At 47.4% G+C, this 17,454-nt stretch overlaps 1 protein-coding gene across 3 annotated transcripts in view; it reads right to left on the reverse strand.

Annotated features, from left to right (window-relative positions):
• MYLK4 (myosin light chain kinase family member 4) overlaps positions 1 to 17,454 on the reverse strand; it is a 608,560-nt gene that overhangs the window by 164,116 nt on the left and 426,990 nt on the right. For all 3 annotated transcript variants that reach the window (XM_069217896.1, XM_069217880.1, XM_069217890.1), the window contains exon 2: positions 13,023 to 13,122. In XM_069217896.1, the coding sequence (XP_069073997.1) occupies positions 13,023 to 13,122 (100 nt within the window). The remainder of the gene's footprint in view (positions 1 to 13,022; positions 13,123 to 17,454) is intronic.

Consider the following 17,454-nt stretch of genomic DNA (forward strand, 5'->3'; position numbering starts at 1 on the left):
GGGTCCCTACTTGGACTGGGTGCAAACCACTGCCTATTAGAGACCTCATGGGTGAACAAGCGATGAGGACAGGACTTGTATTTGTACTTTACATACAGTGATTGGTGTACACTACTACCATATCGCAGACCATTATGCAACCACATACTGTTTTTTTCCTTTCTGGCCTTTTTTTTTGCCTTCTAGAATTCTTGAGCACCTTATGAGTTTCATGCACAATCATATCAGAGTCTGGCGAGCCATCATCAGCTATTGCATATTTAGTGTTTGAGCAGGAGAGGTTTCAGATCTATACAGTGCCTAACCTCAAAAAGGTCTGCAAGGAGTTCAAGTGTTCTTTTACAGGCCTCACTAGAAAGTAGGAGCTGGTAAAGGCACTGAGGGCCCAGAGGCTGGTGAGCTCGCAGAAGTGGACAGTGTGGATCTCGACGAACAGAGCCTGCCTGACGATTTTGTGGCGCAACAGGATCTGCCTTGGAGAAAGGCACCCTCCAGGGCAGGCAGCAGTGTTTCTTCAAAGGGGCTGACCCCAGAGGAGCTGGAGGGTAGGCAGGAAGCTAGGAAGCATTCATTTAAGCTTGAAAAGATCAGTCTGGAAACTGAGAAAAACAAACTGGCCATAAAAGAAAGGAAAATGATCTTGGCTGACAAACTGAGCTTAAAGGAGCTGGACTTGAAAGGCAAGGCCAGCACAGATGGTGGCAGCATTTCATCAGTGCAATCTGAGCGAAAGGTGCACCTACCCAAGAATCTAGGGAAAGAGTACACTAAGAAGTATGACATATACACAGGTGGATTCAGGGCTATGAGGCTGCTCTCCACATGCACAGGATCCCTGAGAAAGACTGGGGGGCAGGTCTGTACAATTACTTCACAGTGGGAGAGAGGGACAACTTGTTGGCACTTGAGGCAGCTAGCGAGCTCATGTATACTACCATGAAGGGTGCCCTTATCACTAGGTATGGCCTGACACTAGAAATATACAGAAGTAAGTTTAGGGAGAGCAGAACACTTCATTCCCATACCTATCTTGGGTGTGTGGATTCCTCTTGCAGAGCACTGTATGGTTGGGTGAAGGGCAGTCAGGTAACAGATTATCAGGGGCTGTACAATTTGTTTGTATGGGAGCACTTGTCTAGTCTGTGTTTTCCAGAGCTGAGCGAGCACTTGATTGACAGCAGGCTTACTGACCCCAGGAAGCTTTCTCAGGAGGTGGACCACCAGATGAGTACCAGGGTCTACAGGAAGTTGTGTATGGGAGACTCAGCCAAGAGTGGGCAGGGTCACCAGCAGAAGAAGAAGAAGGGGGGGGGCAAAGATAAAAGTAAGGAGTTCTCAAAAGGGCCTCAAACTAGTTCCCAGGGTAAGGATACCCAAACCCTAATGAGAAGAAGAGTTGGTTCCCTTCAGGAAAGCCTGCAGGAAAGGGACACACTAAAGTGTTTTCCCTGTAAATAGAAAGGACAGTTTAGGGGGAGTCCCAAGCTGGCACAGCCCCCCAACGGTGGGCAGACTCTTGGGATGGCCAGTGTAGCACTTGGGGAAGAGTTGACCCCAGTCAGTGGTGGGGAGCCAGCTAAGCTAACCCTAGTCTTCCTGGGTGAGGGTGAGGTGGTCCAGCGAAATCTCATACCTGACAACACTAAGTACAGGCAGGGGGTGACCATCAATAGGAGGTGGCTGGAAGCTCTGAGAGACACAGGAGACAGTATGACAATTGTCGGCTGACATCTGGTGTCTGCGAAGCAGTTAATCCCTAATGTGGTCCACCAGGTTGTAGCAATAGACAACAGTGAGCGCCAATGTCTGGTAGTTCAGGTTCCCTTTGAAAGGGCTGGGGGAGGGGGGTCTCAGGTTCCTTGAGGGCAGCTGTGAGTCCATCCATGCCAGTTGACTGTCTGCTAGGGAAGGACCTGGAGCATATCGCCTGGAAGGGGGTGGAGCTTAGGTTGCACTTGGAAATGTTAGGTTTGCCAAGGTGGGTGTGCATGACAACACTGTCCATGGCCACCTGGAGTCTGAAACAGTGGACCAGGTGCCTGTCAGGAGGAGGAGGGGCAAGGGCCACGGGAGATTCCAGCGGTCTGGGAGGAAGCTGAGGGGAATGCCCCAGAATCTACAGGGGAAGAAGTGGCCGAACTGGGGGACCTACCTGAGCTGACCCATTGGCAGCGGGAGGGAGGCTCCACCAGGGAGGGGTTCTGTGCAGCGCAGAAAGCGTGCCCCACTCTTGAGGGTGTTTGGAAACAGGCCGAGGACGAGGCAGCTGGTAACACCTCTGGATCTCACCTGATTTACTGGGAGAATGATCTCCTGTATAGTGAGCCTAAGTTTGCTGAGCCTGGGGCAGCCAATATGCTGGTGGTACCCCAGTGTTTCAGAGCCTTCTTACTGGGTCTGGCTCATGATGTGCCACTGGCAGGTCATTTAGGTCAGGACAAGACCTTTGGCAGGCTTGTCACCCGCTTTTATTGGCCCCAAATGAGGAAAAAAATCAGATGCGTGCTGCAGGACTTTTAAACCAGCCAAGCGAGCAAGAAATCTGGGAGGCGGTGCAAAGCTCCTCTTCAACCATTTCCTGTCATGAACACCCCCTTTAGGTGGGTGGGCATTGACAATGTGGGGCCTCTGGATCCCAAGACAGCCATGGGCAACAGGTTTATCCTGTTCTTGGTGGACTATACCACCCGGTATTCGGAAGCATTCCTGCTGAGGACAGTGACTGCACCCACAGTGGCCAGGGAACTTATGGGATCTTTACCCGTGTGATTTTCCCAAGGGAGGTAGAATCTGACCGGGATACCAATTTCATGTCATTGTACACAAAAGCCATGTGGAAGGCATGTGGTGTTACCTACAAGTTCACCACGCCTCACTACCCTTAAAGCAATGGATTGGTTGAGAGGTTCAACCGTACCATAAAGGGCATGATTATGGGTCTCTCTGAACCTATGACATGTAAGTGGGACGTTTTATTACAATGCATGTTGTTTGCCAACAGGCAGTTACCTCATAAGGGGGTTGGCTTCAGCCCTTTGAACTTCTGCATGGGCACCCTGTGAGTGGACCTCTCAGTTTGGTGAAGGAGGGCTGGGAGTAAACTACTAAGAAGCCACCCCAGGATGAATTCAGTTACATGCTGGCCTTCAGGAACCAGACAGCCCACTTCCGGAAACTCTCTCAGGAGAATCTGGAAGCTAGCCAGGAGGACATAAAATGCTGGTATGATCAGAATACCTCTCTGGTTGAGTTTCAGCCTGGCCACAAAGTGTGGGTGATGGCCCGGTAGAGCTCTGTGCTCTCCAAGACCATTGGTCTGGGCCATTTGAGGTGAAGGAGTGCAAGAGTAATGTCACCTACCTGGTGGACATGCAGACTCCTAGAAACCCTTTGAGGGTCCTGCACGTCTCAAGCCACACTTTGAGAGGTCCGAGTTGACCATGCTCTTGGTCACGGATGATGGGGTGGAAAAGTAGAGTAAATCTCTCCCCGACCTCCTGCATTCCAAAGAGAAGGATGAGTTATTGGCAGATGTCAACCTCTCCCCTACTTTGACCCTAGAACAATAGAGGGACTGTTGCCACGTACTGAGACAGTTACCCTCTATGTTCTCCCTCCTCTTTGGAGTCACGCATTGGTATACCCACAGCATTGACACTGGGGACAGCCTGCCTGTTAAGCACAAGTCTTACAGGCTGACTGAAAGAGTGAGGAACATCATCAAAGATGAAGTCTCTAAGATGCTGAAGTTAGGGGTGATTGAGCACTCGAACAGTCCATGGACCAGCCCAGTTGGTCTGGTCCCCAAGGCTGCTTTACCCGGTGTCACACTCAAACTGATGTTCTGTGTTGACTACCGGGGGTTCAATGCTGTCACCAAGACTGATGCACAACCCATCCCCTGAGCTGATGGCCTCATCGACCGGTTCGAGCTGCCAAGTTCCTCACCACATTTGATATAACGTCTGGGTACTGGCAGATTGCCTTCACTGAGGGGGCCAAGGAAAGTTCGGTCTTCTCAACACCAGAAGGACATTAGGAGTTCCGTGTGATGTCCTTTAGGTTGAAGAATGCCCCTGCCACATTCCAGAGGATGGTTAACCAGGTCCTGGCTTGGGAGGAAAACTTTAGTGCCACCAACCTAGATTACATTTCTATCTTCAGCTCTAGCTGGGAGGCCCGCTTGTACCACCTCCAGGAAGTTTTGAGGGGTCTGCAGAGTGCAGACCTCACTATCAATGCCAGTAAGTGCCAGACAGGGCAGGGGTCTGTGGTGTACTTGGGACACCAGGTAGGGATTGGCAAGGTGGTGCCCCTACAAGCCAAGATTGACACCATTCTAGCTTGGCCACGCCCCAAACCAAGACAGAGGTGTCTTACAAGGTACTATAGAAGAATCGTCAAGGTGTATGCCTCCATTGTTGCCCCTTTGACGAGCTGACTTCTTGAAAATAGCCCTGGCAGGTGATCTGGACAGAGGTGTACCAGACTGGTTTTGACGCCCTGAAGGAGGCCATGTGCACAGCACCGGTGCTCAAGGCTCTTGACTGTTCCAAGGAATTTGCGGTGCAGACAGATGCCTCAGAGCATGGTGTGGGAGCTGTGCTTTCGCAGCTGAATAAAGAGGGTCTATATCAACCAGTAGCCTTTATTAGTAGGAGGTTACTCCCCAGGGAACAGAGGTGGAGCGCAATAGAAAGGGACCTCCTGGTTTTGATCTTGTGCTGAATTAAAAATTTTCTGGCTTTAGAACCACTGCTGACCAGCGCTAAAATGCAAGAGCTCTCTGTAGGAAAGCACCCTCTTTTTGGCATGGTAACCCCCACTTTTTGCCTGGAGTCAGTGTGTTTTGGGTAAGCTATGGGCCTGGCATAGACCTTGCTCCACACGTTCCTGGGAGTTTAGTGCTAGAGTAGTTGGGGACTCCTTCACTACTCTAGCTAGACATCATGGCTTCAGTAGAGCACACCTCTCAGGCCCTGGACTCTCTGTATGAGGGTCTAACTTTTCAAGAGTTGAGGGAGATGTGGGCCTCTAGGAAACTGAAGACTGGGAGGAATCCCAACAATCGTCTGCTTCTGTGCTTGCTCCTCCAGGCTGATCATGATACTGCTGATAGCCAGAAAGAGGGAGAGGAAGAAGAGTCTGATCCACTAATCCTAGATAGGATAGACCAGGCACACACTGGGGATCATCACAGCCCTGCCAGGAGCATAGTAGGTATTAATAAGGGGTGGTCACATTAGTAGGGCCACCTTTACTCTTAGAGGCCTGATTCAGAGGGTCCCAAGGGGAGGAATAGGTTCTCCTCTTTCAACTGTCACTTATCCTCAGTATCAGAGGGGACCCACTGTTCCAATTCAGTAGAAGATTCCCTGGACAGGGAATTGAAACAGCTGAAATTGAAGGAGGCTAAGCCGAGGCTGCAACAGCATCAGCTTGCCCTAGATAGGGAGGCTCTGGAAGTGGAGAAAGAAAGGCAGAGCTTGGGGTTAGCACCCCCATGGTGGCAGCAATTCAATTTCAGTTTCAGGGACAACAGAGTCAGGCAGGACCCCTTACAAGGTGGGGGATGATATCTACATATAGTCCACCTGGTTCACTGCTATGGAGAGGGCCTGTAAGGTACAGAGGGTCCCCCAAAATGCAGTTGGCAGCAATTTTGTGGCTCTCGTTCTCTGACAAAGGAAGAGACAGACTCCTCACTGTCAGAAAAGAGGATGCAGACAATGACATAGTTTTGAAGGCAGCACTGTTAAAAGGTTTTGGTCTGACTACTGAACAGTATAGGATCAATTTCAGAGAGACCAAGAAAGAGTACTCCCAAGATCGGGTGGATTTTGTGGAATGTTCTGTGAAGGCTGCCTGGGAGCAAAGTAAGTGACTACCAGGGCTTGTATAACCTAACTATAAGAGATGACATTTTAAATAACTGTGTATGTGATCAGCTGCATCAGTTTCTGTTGGACTCTGATCTGCCCTCTCCCCAGGAATTGGGAAGGAAGGCAGACAAATGGGTCCAATCAGAGTGAGAAGGAAGGCTCACCGATGGGGGAGACCACAAAAAGAAGGAAGCAGGTAAGTGTCAGGACAAGAGTGGGGACAAAGAAAAAAGAATCCTTCTCAGGCCCACAAAACTCTTCTGGGGGTGGGTCCAAGTCCTCTTCCTCTTCCAACAAGAAACCTTGGTGCTACATTTGTAGGCAACCAGGCCATAGGGCAGGTGACAGCACTTGTCCTAACAATAGCACCCCTACTGCCATTATTACCCCAAGCACTTCTAGTAGTAGCAACAACAGTGGTAGCAGCGGTCAGTGCAAAAGTGTAGTTGGGTTCACCTTTGGGACTGTAGTGGGTCTTGGGGTAGATAGAGAAACCCCTGAGACAACTTTTGTCTCTGGGTGGCAGTGGCCTTGCCATCCTAGCTACTTGTTTCCTTAATATGGGTAAGTACAAGCAGCACCCCTTGATAAATGGTGTTGAAGCTGAGGCCTACAGGGTCACAGGTGTCAGTGTCACTATAGTAGCTGAAAAACTAGTGTCACCTGAACAACACCTACTTGGTCACAGGTGCCCAGTCACTGATGTGAATAACTCTACTCAGGGCCTCCCCACAGCTATGGTAGACTTTAGCTGGGGTGGGGTTACTGACCATAAACAGGTAGTAGTGTCTTCTAACTTACCTGTATAGTGCCTCCTAGGTAATGACCTGGCATCCTCAGCTTGGACTGAAGTCGAGTTTCAGGCCCATGCAGCCAAGCTGGGTATCCCTAAACACCTCCTTAGCTTAAACTCAACACAGGTTAAAAAGCAAGAAGGGCAATGAACCCTGGAGCTTGGAATAATGGAGGACACTCCTAAAAACATAGACAGGCAGGATACGGAGTTACCTCCTGTCCACACTCCCAATAAGAATTCCACTCCTCTGAGGGAGGAACCCATCCCCTGGGTGGAACCTGTACCACAGGAGCCTAAAGTTATAGCAGCTGAGCTCCTAGGGGTAAAATCATCGCTCTGGAAGGAACCTAAGCTAGAACAGCAGCCCTGCCCTATCTTGGAGAACTTAAAACAGCCAACCTCTCCTTCCATGGAACCTTTGGGGCAGCAACTCTGCTCCACCCCTGAAAACTTACCTACTATAGAGCTCCAGGGACGCCCCCCAGCCCTGCTTTATTAACCTTAAGTCCACAACCTCCAACTAGGGAACTATAGGACCCGCAGTTTAGGCCTACCACAGATCAGAAACCCAGACTGATAGGGTGGTCCACTTCCCCACAGGAAAAGGGCCATATAGTGGAAAATAATACAGGGAGTAGCCACTCCAATGCAGAGGTGCCCTCCAGTTATTTTCACTTAGACAATAAGGACTCATCTGGCCAAGGTTAGTCTTATTGTTCTTCGTTTGGGGGGCTATGTAAGAAAGTACTTTTGGCATGGTTATCCCCACTTTCTGCCTACTGTCAGTGTGTTTTGACTGTGTTCACTCGGATCCTGCTAACCAGGACCCCAGTGACTGTGCTCTCCCCCTTTAAATGTGGTTGTCCCTGACTTAGTACACCCCATGGGCTGTAGCATGTATTGTGCCAAACATGGGAGCTCATGCAAAATGTGTCTGCAGACCTGCCATTGCAGCCTGCGTGAAAAGGTGCATGAACCCTTTCACTACAGGCCACTGCACCAGGTCACTGTAAGTCACCCCTGTGGCAGGCCCTTCTAGCCCAGAGGGCAGGGTGCAAGTACCTGCATGTGAGGGCTCCCCTGCATGAGCAGAGGTTCCCCTACAAACTCCAGCTCAATTTTTCTGGATTTCGTAAGTATGGGGAAGCCCTTTTACCCGTGAACTGAACATAGGTCACCACCTATGTCCAGCTACATAGTTATAACTCCGAACCTGGGCATGTTTGGTATCAACCATGTCGGAATCATACCTCAATACTGTTCCCAGTATTGGTTGTATGATTCCATGCACTCTGTGGGCTCCTTAGAGGACCCCCAGCTTTGCTCCTACCAGTTTGCAGGGTTTTCCCAGGCAGCCCGCGTTGCTGCCATCCTACAGAAAGGTTTATGCCCTCCTGCTGCTTGACCAGCTCAAGCCCAGGAAGGCGAACAAAGGATTTCCTTTGGGAGTGGGAGGCAACACCTTCTCCCTTTGGAAATAGGTGTTACATGGCTAGGGAGGGGTAGCCTCCCCAAGCCACCGGCCTGCTTTGAAGGGCACATTTGCACCAGTCCAGAGACCACTGGTTCCTGGTCTGGCATGAAGCTGGACAATGGAAAGGGGAGTAACCACTCCCCTCTCCATCACCACCCCAGCAGTGGTGCTCAGAGCTCCTCCAGGTAGCCACTTGATTCTGCTATCTTAAATCCAAGGTGGACAGAGGCTCTTGGGAGCATCTGAGTGGCCAGGTCAGGCAGGTGACATCATAGCCCCCTCCTGATAGAGGGTCACACTGTTAGGTAACCAATCCCCCTTCCTGGGCTATATAGGGTGTCCCTCCAGGGTGGGCCTTCAAATTTGACATGCAAGATTCCAGCAGGGCTCCCCTGCATTGTTTACTTCATCTTCTGGCCACCAGGACTGCAAGTGGACCCCCCAGAAACCGACAAACTGCAACTCCAGTGACAATTCCACTCTGTAACATTGTTTCTCTGGCTCCTTCCAGCAACTGCAACATTTCCCTGGCTGTGCATCCTCCGAGGGTGACAATCTTCAGCCTGCACAAGAAGAAAGAAGGAAATCTCCCTTGGAGTCACTCCCCTACATCAACAGGCACCAACCGCAACAACGTCTGGTCGCAAGGATCTTCTCTCCTGCAAAAATGCGTGGATCCTGCAACACAAGTAGTGGTCTGGAGTGGTGCCCTCGGTCCTCTCTACCAGCTATCCAACTTGTTAGATGGTGAGCCCTTGCAGGACAGTACCCCTGTGCACTGCAACTCTTGCAGCTACCAGGGCTTGTTGACTCTTCTTCCAATGGATCTTCAGGCTCCATGTAGCCCCGGCCTCCAGCACTCCTTCCTCCATAGCACAGTCTCCTACCTGCTGCTTCAGCAACTTGGGACTCCTCCCCAGGTGTGCTGAGTGGGCCTCACTGCTACTCCTGTGCCTGCTGCCTGTGGGTTGCCTATGGGAGCTGCATCTTAATCTTCCAACTCTCCGCACTGCTGAAGATCACCTGGGACTCCCCTCCTTGGGTTGAGACCCCTGGACCTCCCTGATCCACGGCAGCTCTGCAACTGTTATTCTGCTATTTCGCTGTTTCCTATTGCTCTCTATGCCAATTCCTGACTTCTAATGTGGATATAATAGTGTGTTTACTCACCTTCTAATAGAGTATTGCCGATGCAGTATTTTAGTATTTGTGTTACCATAATAAAGTACCTTTATTTTTGTAACACTGTGTGTTTCTTTCATGTGCGTAAGTGTTGTGTGACTGTAGTGGTATTGCATAAGATTTGCATGTCTCCTAGATAAGTCTTGGCTGCTCATACGCAGTTACCTCTAGAGAGCCCTGGCTTCCTAGACAATGTCTACACCTCACTAATAGGGGATACGTGGACCTGGTATAAGGGGATACCACCACAGGTGTTCACCACATACGAGGCCAGCTTCCTACACTCTCTGTCTAAATTGTATGATTGCTTTATCCATGATTGGCATATTTGATTTACTAGTAAGTCCCTAGTATGGTGCATCATGTGCTCCCAGGGCTTGTAAATCAAATATTAGTGGGCCTGCAGCACTGATTGTGCCAACCACATAAGTAGACCTGTAGACATGTCTCAGGCCTGCCACTACAGTGCCATCTCAACCTGGCAAGTGCATCCACTTGCCAAGCCCAAACCTGCCCTTTTACTACATGTAAGACGCCCCTAAGGTAGGAACAAGGCAGCTCCATGAGCAGGTTACAGTGTATTTAAAAGGTAGGACATGTACTGGTGTGTTTTACATGTCCTGATAGTGAAATACTGTTAAATAATTTTTTCATTATTGCAAGGCCTATGTCTCCCATAGGGTAACATGGGGATTGTCTTGAAATATCTTTTAAGTGAAATTTCCTATTAGGGGTAGATATAAATATGAAGTTTGGGGTCTCTGAGCTCACAATTTAAAATTACATCTTTTGGTGAAGTTGTTTTTTGAATTGTAGGTTTGAAAGCGCCACTTTCAGAAAGTGGGCATTTTCTTGCTTAATCATTCTGTGTCAGTTGGGCTGTTTGGGCATTCACTCTAGTCGGTCACACAAGGGAGCTGAGGTATGCCCTGCATATCATGATGGCTCATCATCATGTTGATGGGTTTCCTGAGCTAGAGTGGTGGGAGGAGCTGACAACTGCACCTGAATAGGACTGTGCCTGTCCTCACACAAAACAGTCCCCAACCCCCTGGAGTGTGTCTGGGACCAGGGCATGGAAGGGCAGGGTCTTGTGCACTACAAAGACTTCTCTTTGAAGTTTGCCTACTTCAAAGACAGAAATGGGTATAAGTATTGGACTTCTGATCCCACACAGCTAGAACACTTCTGGACTGTGGGCATTCTGCCAGGAAGAAGAGTTGGATGCTGTAGGAGAGACTGCCGCTCTGCCTGGTGCTTTGTTGTGCTGTCCTGCTGCTTCTGTCCTGGGAGTAAAAGGACTGGACTCTGCTTTCTACAGTCTGATTTCCAAGGTTCCCCAAGGGTGGCTTGAACAAAACTTGCTTCCTGTAAAGAAGTCTCAGGGACATCAAAGACTTCATTTGCCAGCGCTTGGGCTCTCCTGCTGAGAGTCCTGACTTGTCAAGTGGTGCCAAATCTAGTTCCTGGGCCCTTGGAAGTGAGCTCTAGTGCAACCAAGAAGAAACTAAACACTGACTCCAGAGCGACTTTGGAACCGGTGCCTCTCTGTGACTCCATGCTGCTGCCTGCACAGGAGCCGTGGTCCCTGCTGAGTCCAACAACCGCGACCTGCACCTGATGCCTCCAAAGTCCTGCCATAGGGACAGTCCCAAATGTCGTGTTCCTGACATCCGGGACATCTGACTCCGCCGCAGCACCTGTTGCCCCTTGGTGTGATTGTGACACCACAAAGTTGACGGCTCGCATCTTGACCTGCTGGATTCATCTACCTCGCCGGGTCGTAAGGAATCGGTGCTTCGCCACCGATGCAACATCACCTCCCTTGCAACTGTAAGTAACCGATGTCTCACCTTCCCTGCCTAGCAGTAAGAAACTGACGCCTCACCAGCTCCAGTGATGCCACACCTCCCCGACTCTGTGCAACGTCTTTGTTTCCTCATAGTTTTCCAAGGTACTGTATCCAGGGTCAGTGCGACTCTGTGACCGGCCCACACTCCCTAGTGAGTGGCGTTGGACTGTTGGGAAAAACTTCATCAAGATACTGTGATAGCCCCAGTTGGAGCTATTGTGTTTCTAAGTGCTACACTAAGATTTAATCTTTGTAAATTTGTATCTTTACTTGTGTAAATTGGATTTTTGTTATTCTGGTCTTGTTGTACTCAGATAAATATTGGCTATTTTTCTAAACTGGTGTGGAATACTTTTGTGGTGTTTTCACTGCATTACTGGGTGTGTGTGTGTGTACACATACTTGACACATTGCCTCCGAAATAAGCCTGACTGCTTGAGCCAAGCTACCACGGAGGTGAGCAGGGGTTATCTTAGCTGTGTGGCTCCCTTACCCTGACTAGAGTGAAGGTCCCTATTTGGACAGGGTGCAAACCACTACCAACTAGAGGCCTCAATTCTAACAGGAGGTAAGGCTGTTGTTCCGTCAGGGTGACAGAGCAAATTCCTCAGACTCCCTGGTGGAGGTCTCGACAGCCAGATTTATAAATTATTGGCAAGATGGTGGTCATTTATAAAGCATTCACAGGAAGCCCCGTCACGGCAGTGCCTGTCAAGGCATTTCTCTGTGTGGTGCAGGGCTCTGTCAGCATGACCGAGCCTTGCACCAAACTGTTTTTCTTTTCTTCAAAAATAAAATTCCCAAAACTGGGAGGGGGCATTATTTCTTTTTTACTGTCCCTCACAGCCAGGGTTTGACTGGTGGTGACGAGCAGTAAAAAAATGCTATCTGTCCGCCCATCTTAATTGGGCAGACGCACGTCTCCATCGGGCTGTCGGAGGGGTCTAACTATGGCGGAGACAGAGGAGTCTCTCGCCATGGTTACATCAATGGTCTGCTGTATATAAATCATCATTATTGATCCTTATCTTGGCAGTAAGAACATTCCATCACCGTTTCGATGAAGTATCCTTAATGCCAACATATAAATCTTACCCGTAGTCATCTTCCTGTACTATATTTGTATTCGATGAAGCACCACAGACATACCCTTGCCTCTTATGTTTTTTAATGAATCATCTGCTCTACCCATGCTTTACATTGCTTTTAAGTAATTTGTGTAAATGGTACACATATAAAATGTGTTTCTATTAACTGTGGAAATCTCAGAGTCAAGGAACTGCAGAAAACATTTAGTACAGGTGTAGGAAGAACAAACAGATGAAGACCAATGGGGCAATAAATAATGGCACACTGAGGAAAATATATTGTTCAAAGGGAAAAAGATATTGTTCAAAGTGGAGGCTACTACATATTCTGGGATGAACTGGTCAGTCACGCCTGGTTGTCGTGCAACTGTGAATGAGGAGTCAATGTGTGGGGAAGCAGAGCTCCCTTCTGCTCTGCACAATGCAAAACTGCACACTCTGCTCTAGGTTTAATGCTAACTACTGTGCATTGGTCTCAGAGATTAGATTTCTGCAAAGCACTGTAAATAAATCTGAATCTGTGGCTTAACAGTTGTATGAAACTACATCAAGGCTGATATACTATTAACCCTCAATAATACCACATTCACCACATCACCCACTGGCAGCTGTCAAGGTAAGCATATCATTATTATTCCTATTTCTTGGTTGATGCAAAATGTTGCCATGTGATATAATGCATGCAACATAGTGAGGGTATGTTTTCTCAAGTTTGCCGAATGAACACTAAAAAGCTGAAGAACCTTACCTGCAGAATCAGGTGTTTTTTTCTTCTTCACAGACTGTGTTCCCTTGAGAACTAGGTAGGACTTCTCTTTCTTCTCCTTTACTTTGTGATCCCTGGTGACCTGCAGAAAGATGTGACAGGTGTCTATGACAAACGCTAAATGTCTCAAGAGTTTTTCAGATCAATTTGAATGGCCTATTTTATTGATCAAACTTGTGAATTTGGAATCCACGTTTCTGTGCAAATTACTTTAATGTGGAATAGTATAATTGGACTTAATGAATGGAACTGTATTATACACACCCAGGGCAGCGGATTGTGCAATCTGCAGCACCGAGGACAACTCGGTGCCATACAAAAGATAAAAGAGAAATACGATGGTGTAACTGGTGTGATAGAAATGTGTATGTGTGTGTGCAGGTGCACTTCGGAGACAGCGCACCACGCCATGAAAAAACAAGGGGTTTATCAGCTCTTCGGTCAGTCTGTGTTTACGGTGACCACCTCATTCCATGTCATTATGGACATTTTCCCCAGTACTGAGCTTATATGTCACCACCTCATGCATTCTGGGTATTGTGTCTTGGTTTGCATCCGCTGATCAAATTTGACTTACACATCTGTTAACAATTGTTTGTAGTTGAAAAGTCCAGGACTGGAAACAGTGTCCATAATTATATGGAGTGAGGTGGTCACTGTGTGAGTGTTGCGGGCCTCGCAACTATTGCAGAGGAATCTTTTGGCTCCCTTTAAATCCAGGGTGCAAAATAAGCATGTGCTAGCCCTGTTAGTCTTACTCGAGTGCAGTGCTCCACTGGCCACATTTTGCCTGTGCCCTTCAAATCTGAAATAAGGGAGATGCCCTGTCTGAATTCCCCTCTGAATGTGTAGTTAGTGCAACAGTAGCCACTCGCATGTCTGGAATACCAAACTGAGTTCCCTTCAGCAGCTGAAGTGTGTATAACATGGCCGACAGTAGGCTAGTTGGCAGTCTTGAGTGATAGGGGCAATAATGTCTTCTTGATAACTGTTAGCTTACAAAGCACCACATCAGCTATGGCTCGCAGAATACTATTCTCTTGTTGTTCACCAGAAATCTCAATTAAAAGACAAACTGATTCCTACAAATTCGGTGATTTTATATTCAATGAGACAATGAAGATGTGTAGTTAAAGTTTACAAAAGGTATGTATATATACAAGCTACCAATCATAATTTGTTGGTGCGGCAAAGTGAGTCTGACATTTGCAATCAAAATGACCTAAGAAAAACTGGTTTCAGGATGGGCAGACTGTGGACTAAGTCAATAGATGTGTATTTATCGATTTGTTTATGTATTTATTTATTAATTAATGTGTGATTTTGACGCAGCCCACTCTGCCCCAGTTGTATCAGAGCACCAGCTCAGGATGGGGAAAGGATGATGGGCAGAGAGAAAAAAAGCATTAAAAATAGTCATGTCCCTTAAGAGAGGGCTAGATTGTATGCTCAGTGAAAGAGATCATTTGTCAGTCCTTTCTCATAGTTGGTAAAGCCCCCTTCACAGAACATGGGCAAAGGGATGGAGTTCCAAATGAAGGAGCCCTGAGAATACAAGGATTGGTGAGGTAGGTCTGGGTTTAATGTATGAACGCAGGGAGCATCAGCATAACAGAGCAAAACACAACAGAGAGAGCTGGCAGAGTGCTATAGTTGTAAAGTAGTCCATCATGAACTTCACTGGAAGCACTCAAGTGGATGTGGGAGGATATCTCCAAGCTGCTAATACCACTGGGTGGGAAATGAATACTTCACTGGGCTGAGCCAAAATATGCTTCAAGCCAAAGGCCGAAAGATGCTGGTTTAAATGGGAGGGGTTAAAGCCCATTCAATGTATTTTGTTAGCAATAGATCTGCTTATCAGCTGTGCTGTCATACTCCAGACATTGAAATTATCTCTCTCCAAAGCAGTTTTACCTCACTCTAGTAACAGACCTGTTTATGGTAGCCAACCCTAGGAGTCGGATGGGTTTGCACAGAGTCAATCATTTTCATTAATTGCCATTGCGCTACAAATTTGGTGAACAAGACCAGAGGATATGAGTCAAAATTTTGCTTGGCCAATGGAGTGACAGCAATGTAGGTGTGAGGTAATTTGCTTCTATAAGGCCCATACAGAGTGAGATACACAGTTTGCTGCTCTCAATATGTTGTCCAGGGTTTTGCTTGGTGACCCATGAAGATGCAGTTGTAATTCTCAATGAGTGAGAGACCTGCAAGAGCTAGGTCCAGTTACTGAGGCAGCAGTAGCCGACAACAGAACTAGGTTCCCAGGATCCATGAGCCGATCTAAAAGCAACTGCTTTGTACCTAGGGATATATGTCTTCCTATACTACCCATAAAAACCTGAAGGCATTAGGGAACTTTGAAAACTTGGAATAGGAGACATTTACCACACCCACACACCGAGATAATGCTATTTATTGGGTGTGGTAAATGTGTCCCACTATTTCCCACAATATGAAATCAGGGAAGATGAATACAGTGGACACAGATGTTTCGTAGCTGTGTTGGAGCAACCTTGAGTGCTATACAAATGTCATGGTCAGGTAACACATAGCATAATGTTCAGTGAGTATTCCCAGTAAGCAGAAATCCCATTAAATCCAATAATGCAGCCCGCTGATACTTTGACTAAACCCCAGGAGGTCCAGGAGACTCGAGAGAGAGAGAGAGAGAGAGAGAGCCATGAGGCAAACTGTTTTGGGCAAGGCCAGACCATGTGACCAGACAGAACCGAACCCTTAAGGTGAGAAGACTTAAGCTGTGATGGCTTCTACATGTACTTAAATAGAGTTCTTTTAATACTAAAACAAAATTAGAAACAACTAAACAAAACTCATACAATTCTAAAACTCTCCAGGTTCACAGGACAATGCGAATATTGGTCAAGGCACTACACACCCAGTAGTAAAGCCCTACAGCTTGATTACTGATTGCACAATCAGTGCAATGAAGTAGAGCGCCACTATTATATCCCTTAATTGGGAGACCTAGGAGTGAATTAGTTCATCCTCTTGCCACACCTCGTGACCAGAGAGACAACCCCAGGAAGCATGTATGAAATCAATCTTAAGCCCCACATTTTTCTACAGTAAAATACTCAGTCGCCCTGATTTAATACCCGCCTACCGTATTTAGAGATGTACGCAGGCCCAGTGGACATCTGTAGCATTGGCAGGGAATGCCCTTCCGGCAATTCCTGTAAATGCACTGAAAGCCTGAAGTACAGCTCTGTCAACAATATGGAACCAAACAGCACAATAAAAAATAAATAAAAAAATAAAATAAGAAAATCCCAAAGGTAGCTTTTCTTTTAGGAAAAAAAAAATCCTGACCACCCCTTGCCATGGGAGTTGTATTCCATGGCTTCAGGGCTCATTTACATGTTTTCACCGGTTTTACCTGACGTGAGGGATAGAGAACACTGGCCATTTGACTGCTCACTCTAAAACAGGAGAGTGGTCAAATGGCCAAACCTCAGACGGCCCTTATTCTGTTGGGCCGTTGGAGGTTTCTATAAGTGGTGGAGACGGAACAGTCTCCACCATTGACATGCTGAAGGTCCGCCTGAATCTAAATGACCTTCAGTATGGTAGAAAGGGTCCGGCTCTGTGTTTCTACTCAAAAGTATTTTACAATCTAAAGAAAAACTATTGCAGATTTAAACTATTCTGGTTTTACAGGACTGATCAAACCTGAAAGGACCTGGATATAAAGGCTCATAAATAGGCCTCTAGATATTCAGACCTATGCAGCCTACTTAAAAGGATGCCAAATATAGTATACTCCAACAGAGCCCAAGTGCTACACACTGAGAAGTGCAGCCTCCCACCTAATTTACAGCAGTATTTGCTACTAGCAGATGTATCATTAACTACTTTCAAATGTAGGACATTACAATACCCAAACTTGGAAACAATATCTGAAGCTTGGCCAATTCTTTCTCTCGCGCGAAGAAAAACAAACAGCTGCCTTCAATGGGTGAAAATTACTGGCTGGTTTAGCCAAGTGGCATGTCTTCATCACCTGGCAACACTATCTGAGAGTGAGAAGGGCTGAGGCCGGCCCACCTAGTTAGCAGCCCAACGAGGGCATGAAGGACAGCGGCAGGAACAATCAGTCCTTCGTTGCCGCCTTAGAGGTAGCAAATCCGACAACTGGAGGCAAAGCTTCTATAAAGTGAAGGCACTGGTATTTTGACATGTACAATTTTTTTCGAGTTTTAACATACCAATGCGAGGGGGAGACTAAGACCAATTTTCTATAAAATAATAATAATCACAATGATATATATGCTACCAGCTACACACTGTGGAAACCTATCATTTTCAGATTGCCAAATCTACTAGGTGAAGCAACGGGAATATCATGTCTTTTCTATGTGTGTTTATTATGAGCATTGTGGAAACC

This window comes from Pleurodeles waltl, chromosome 2_1 (assembly GCF_031143425.1).
Source record: "Pleurodeles waltl isolate 20211129_DDA chromosome 2_1, aPleWal1.hap1.20221129, whole genome shotgun sequence".
Lineage (NCBI taxonomy): Eukaryota > Metazoa > Chordata > Amphibia > Caudata > Salamandridae > Pleurodeles > Pleurodeles waltl.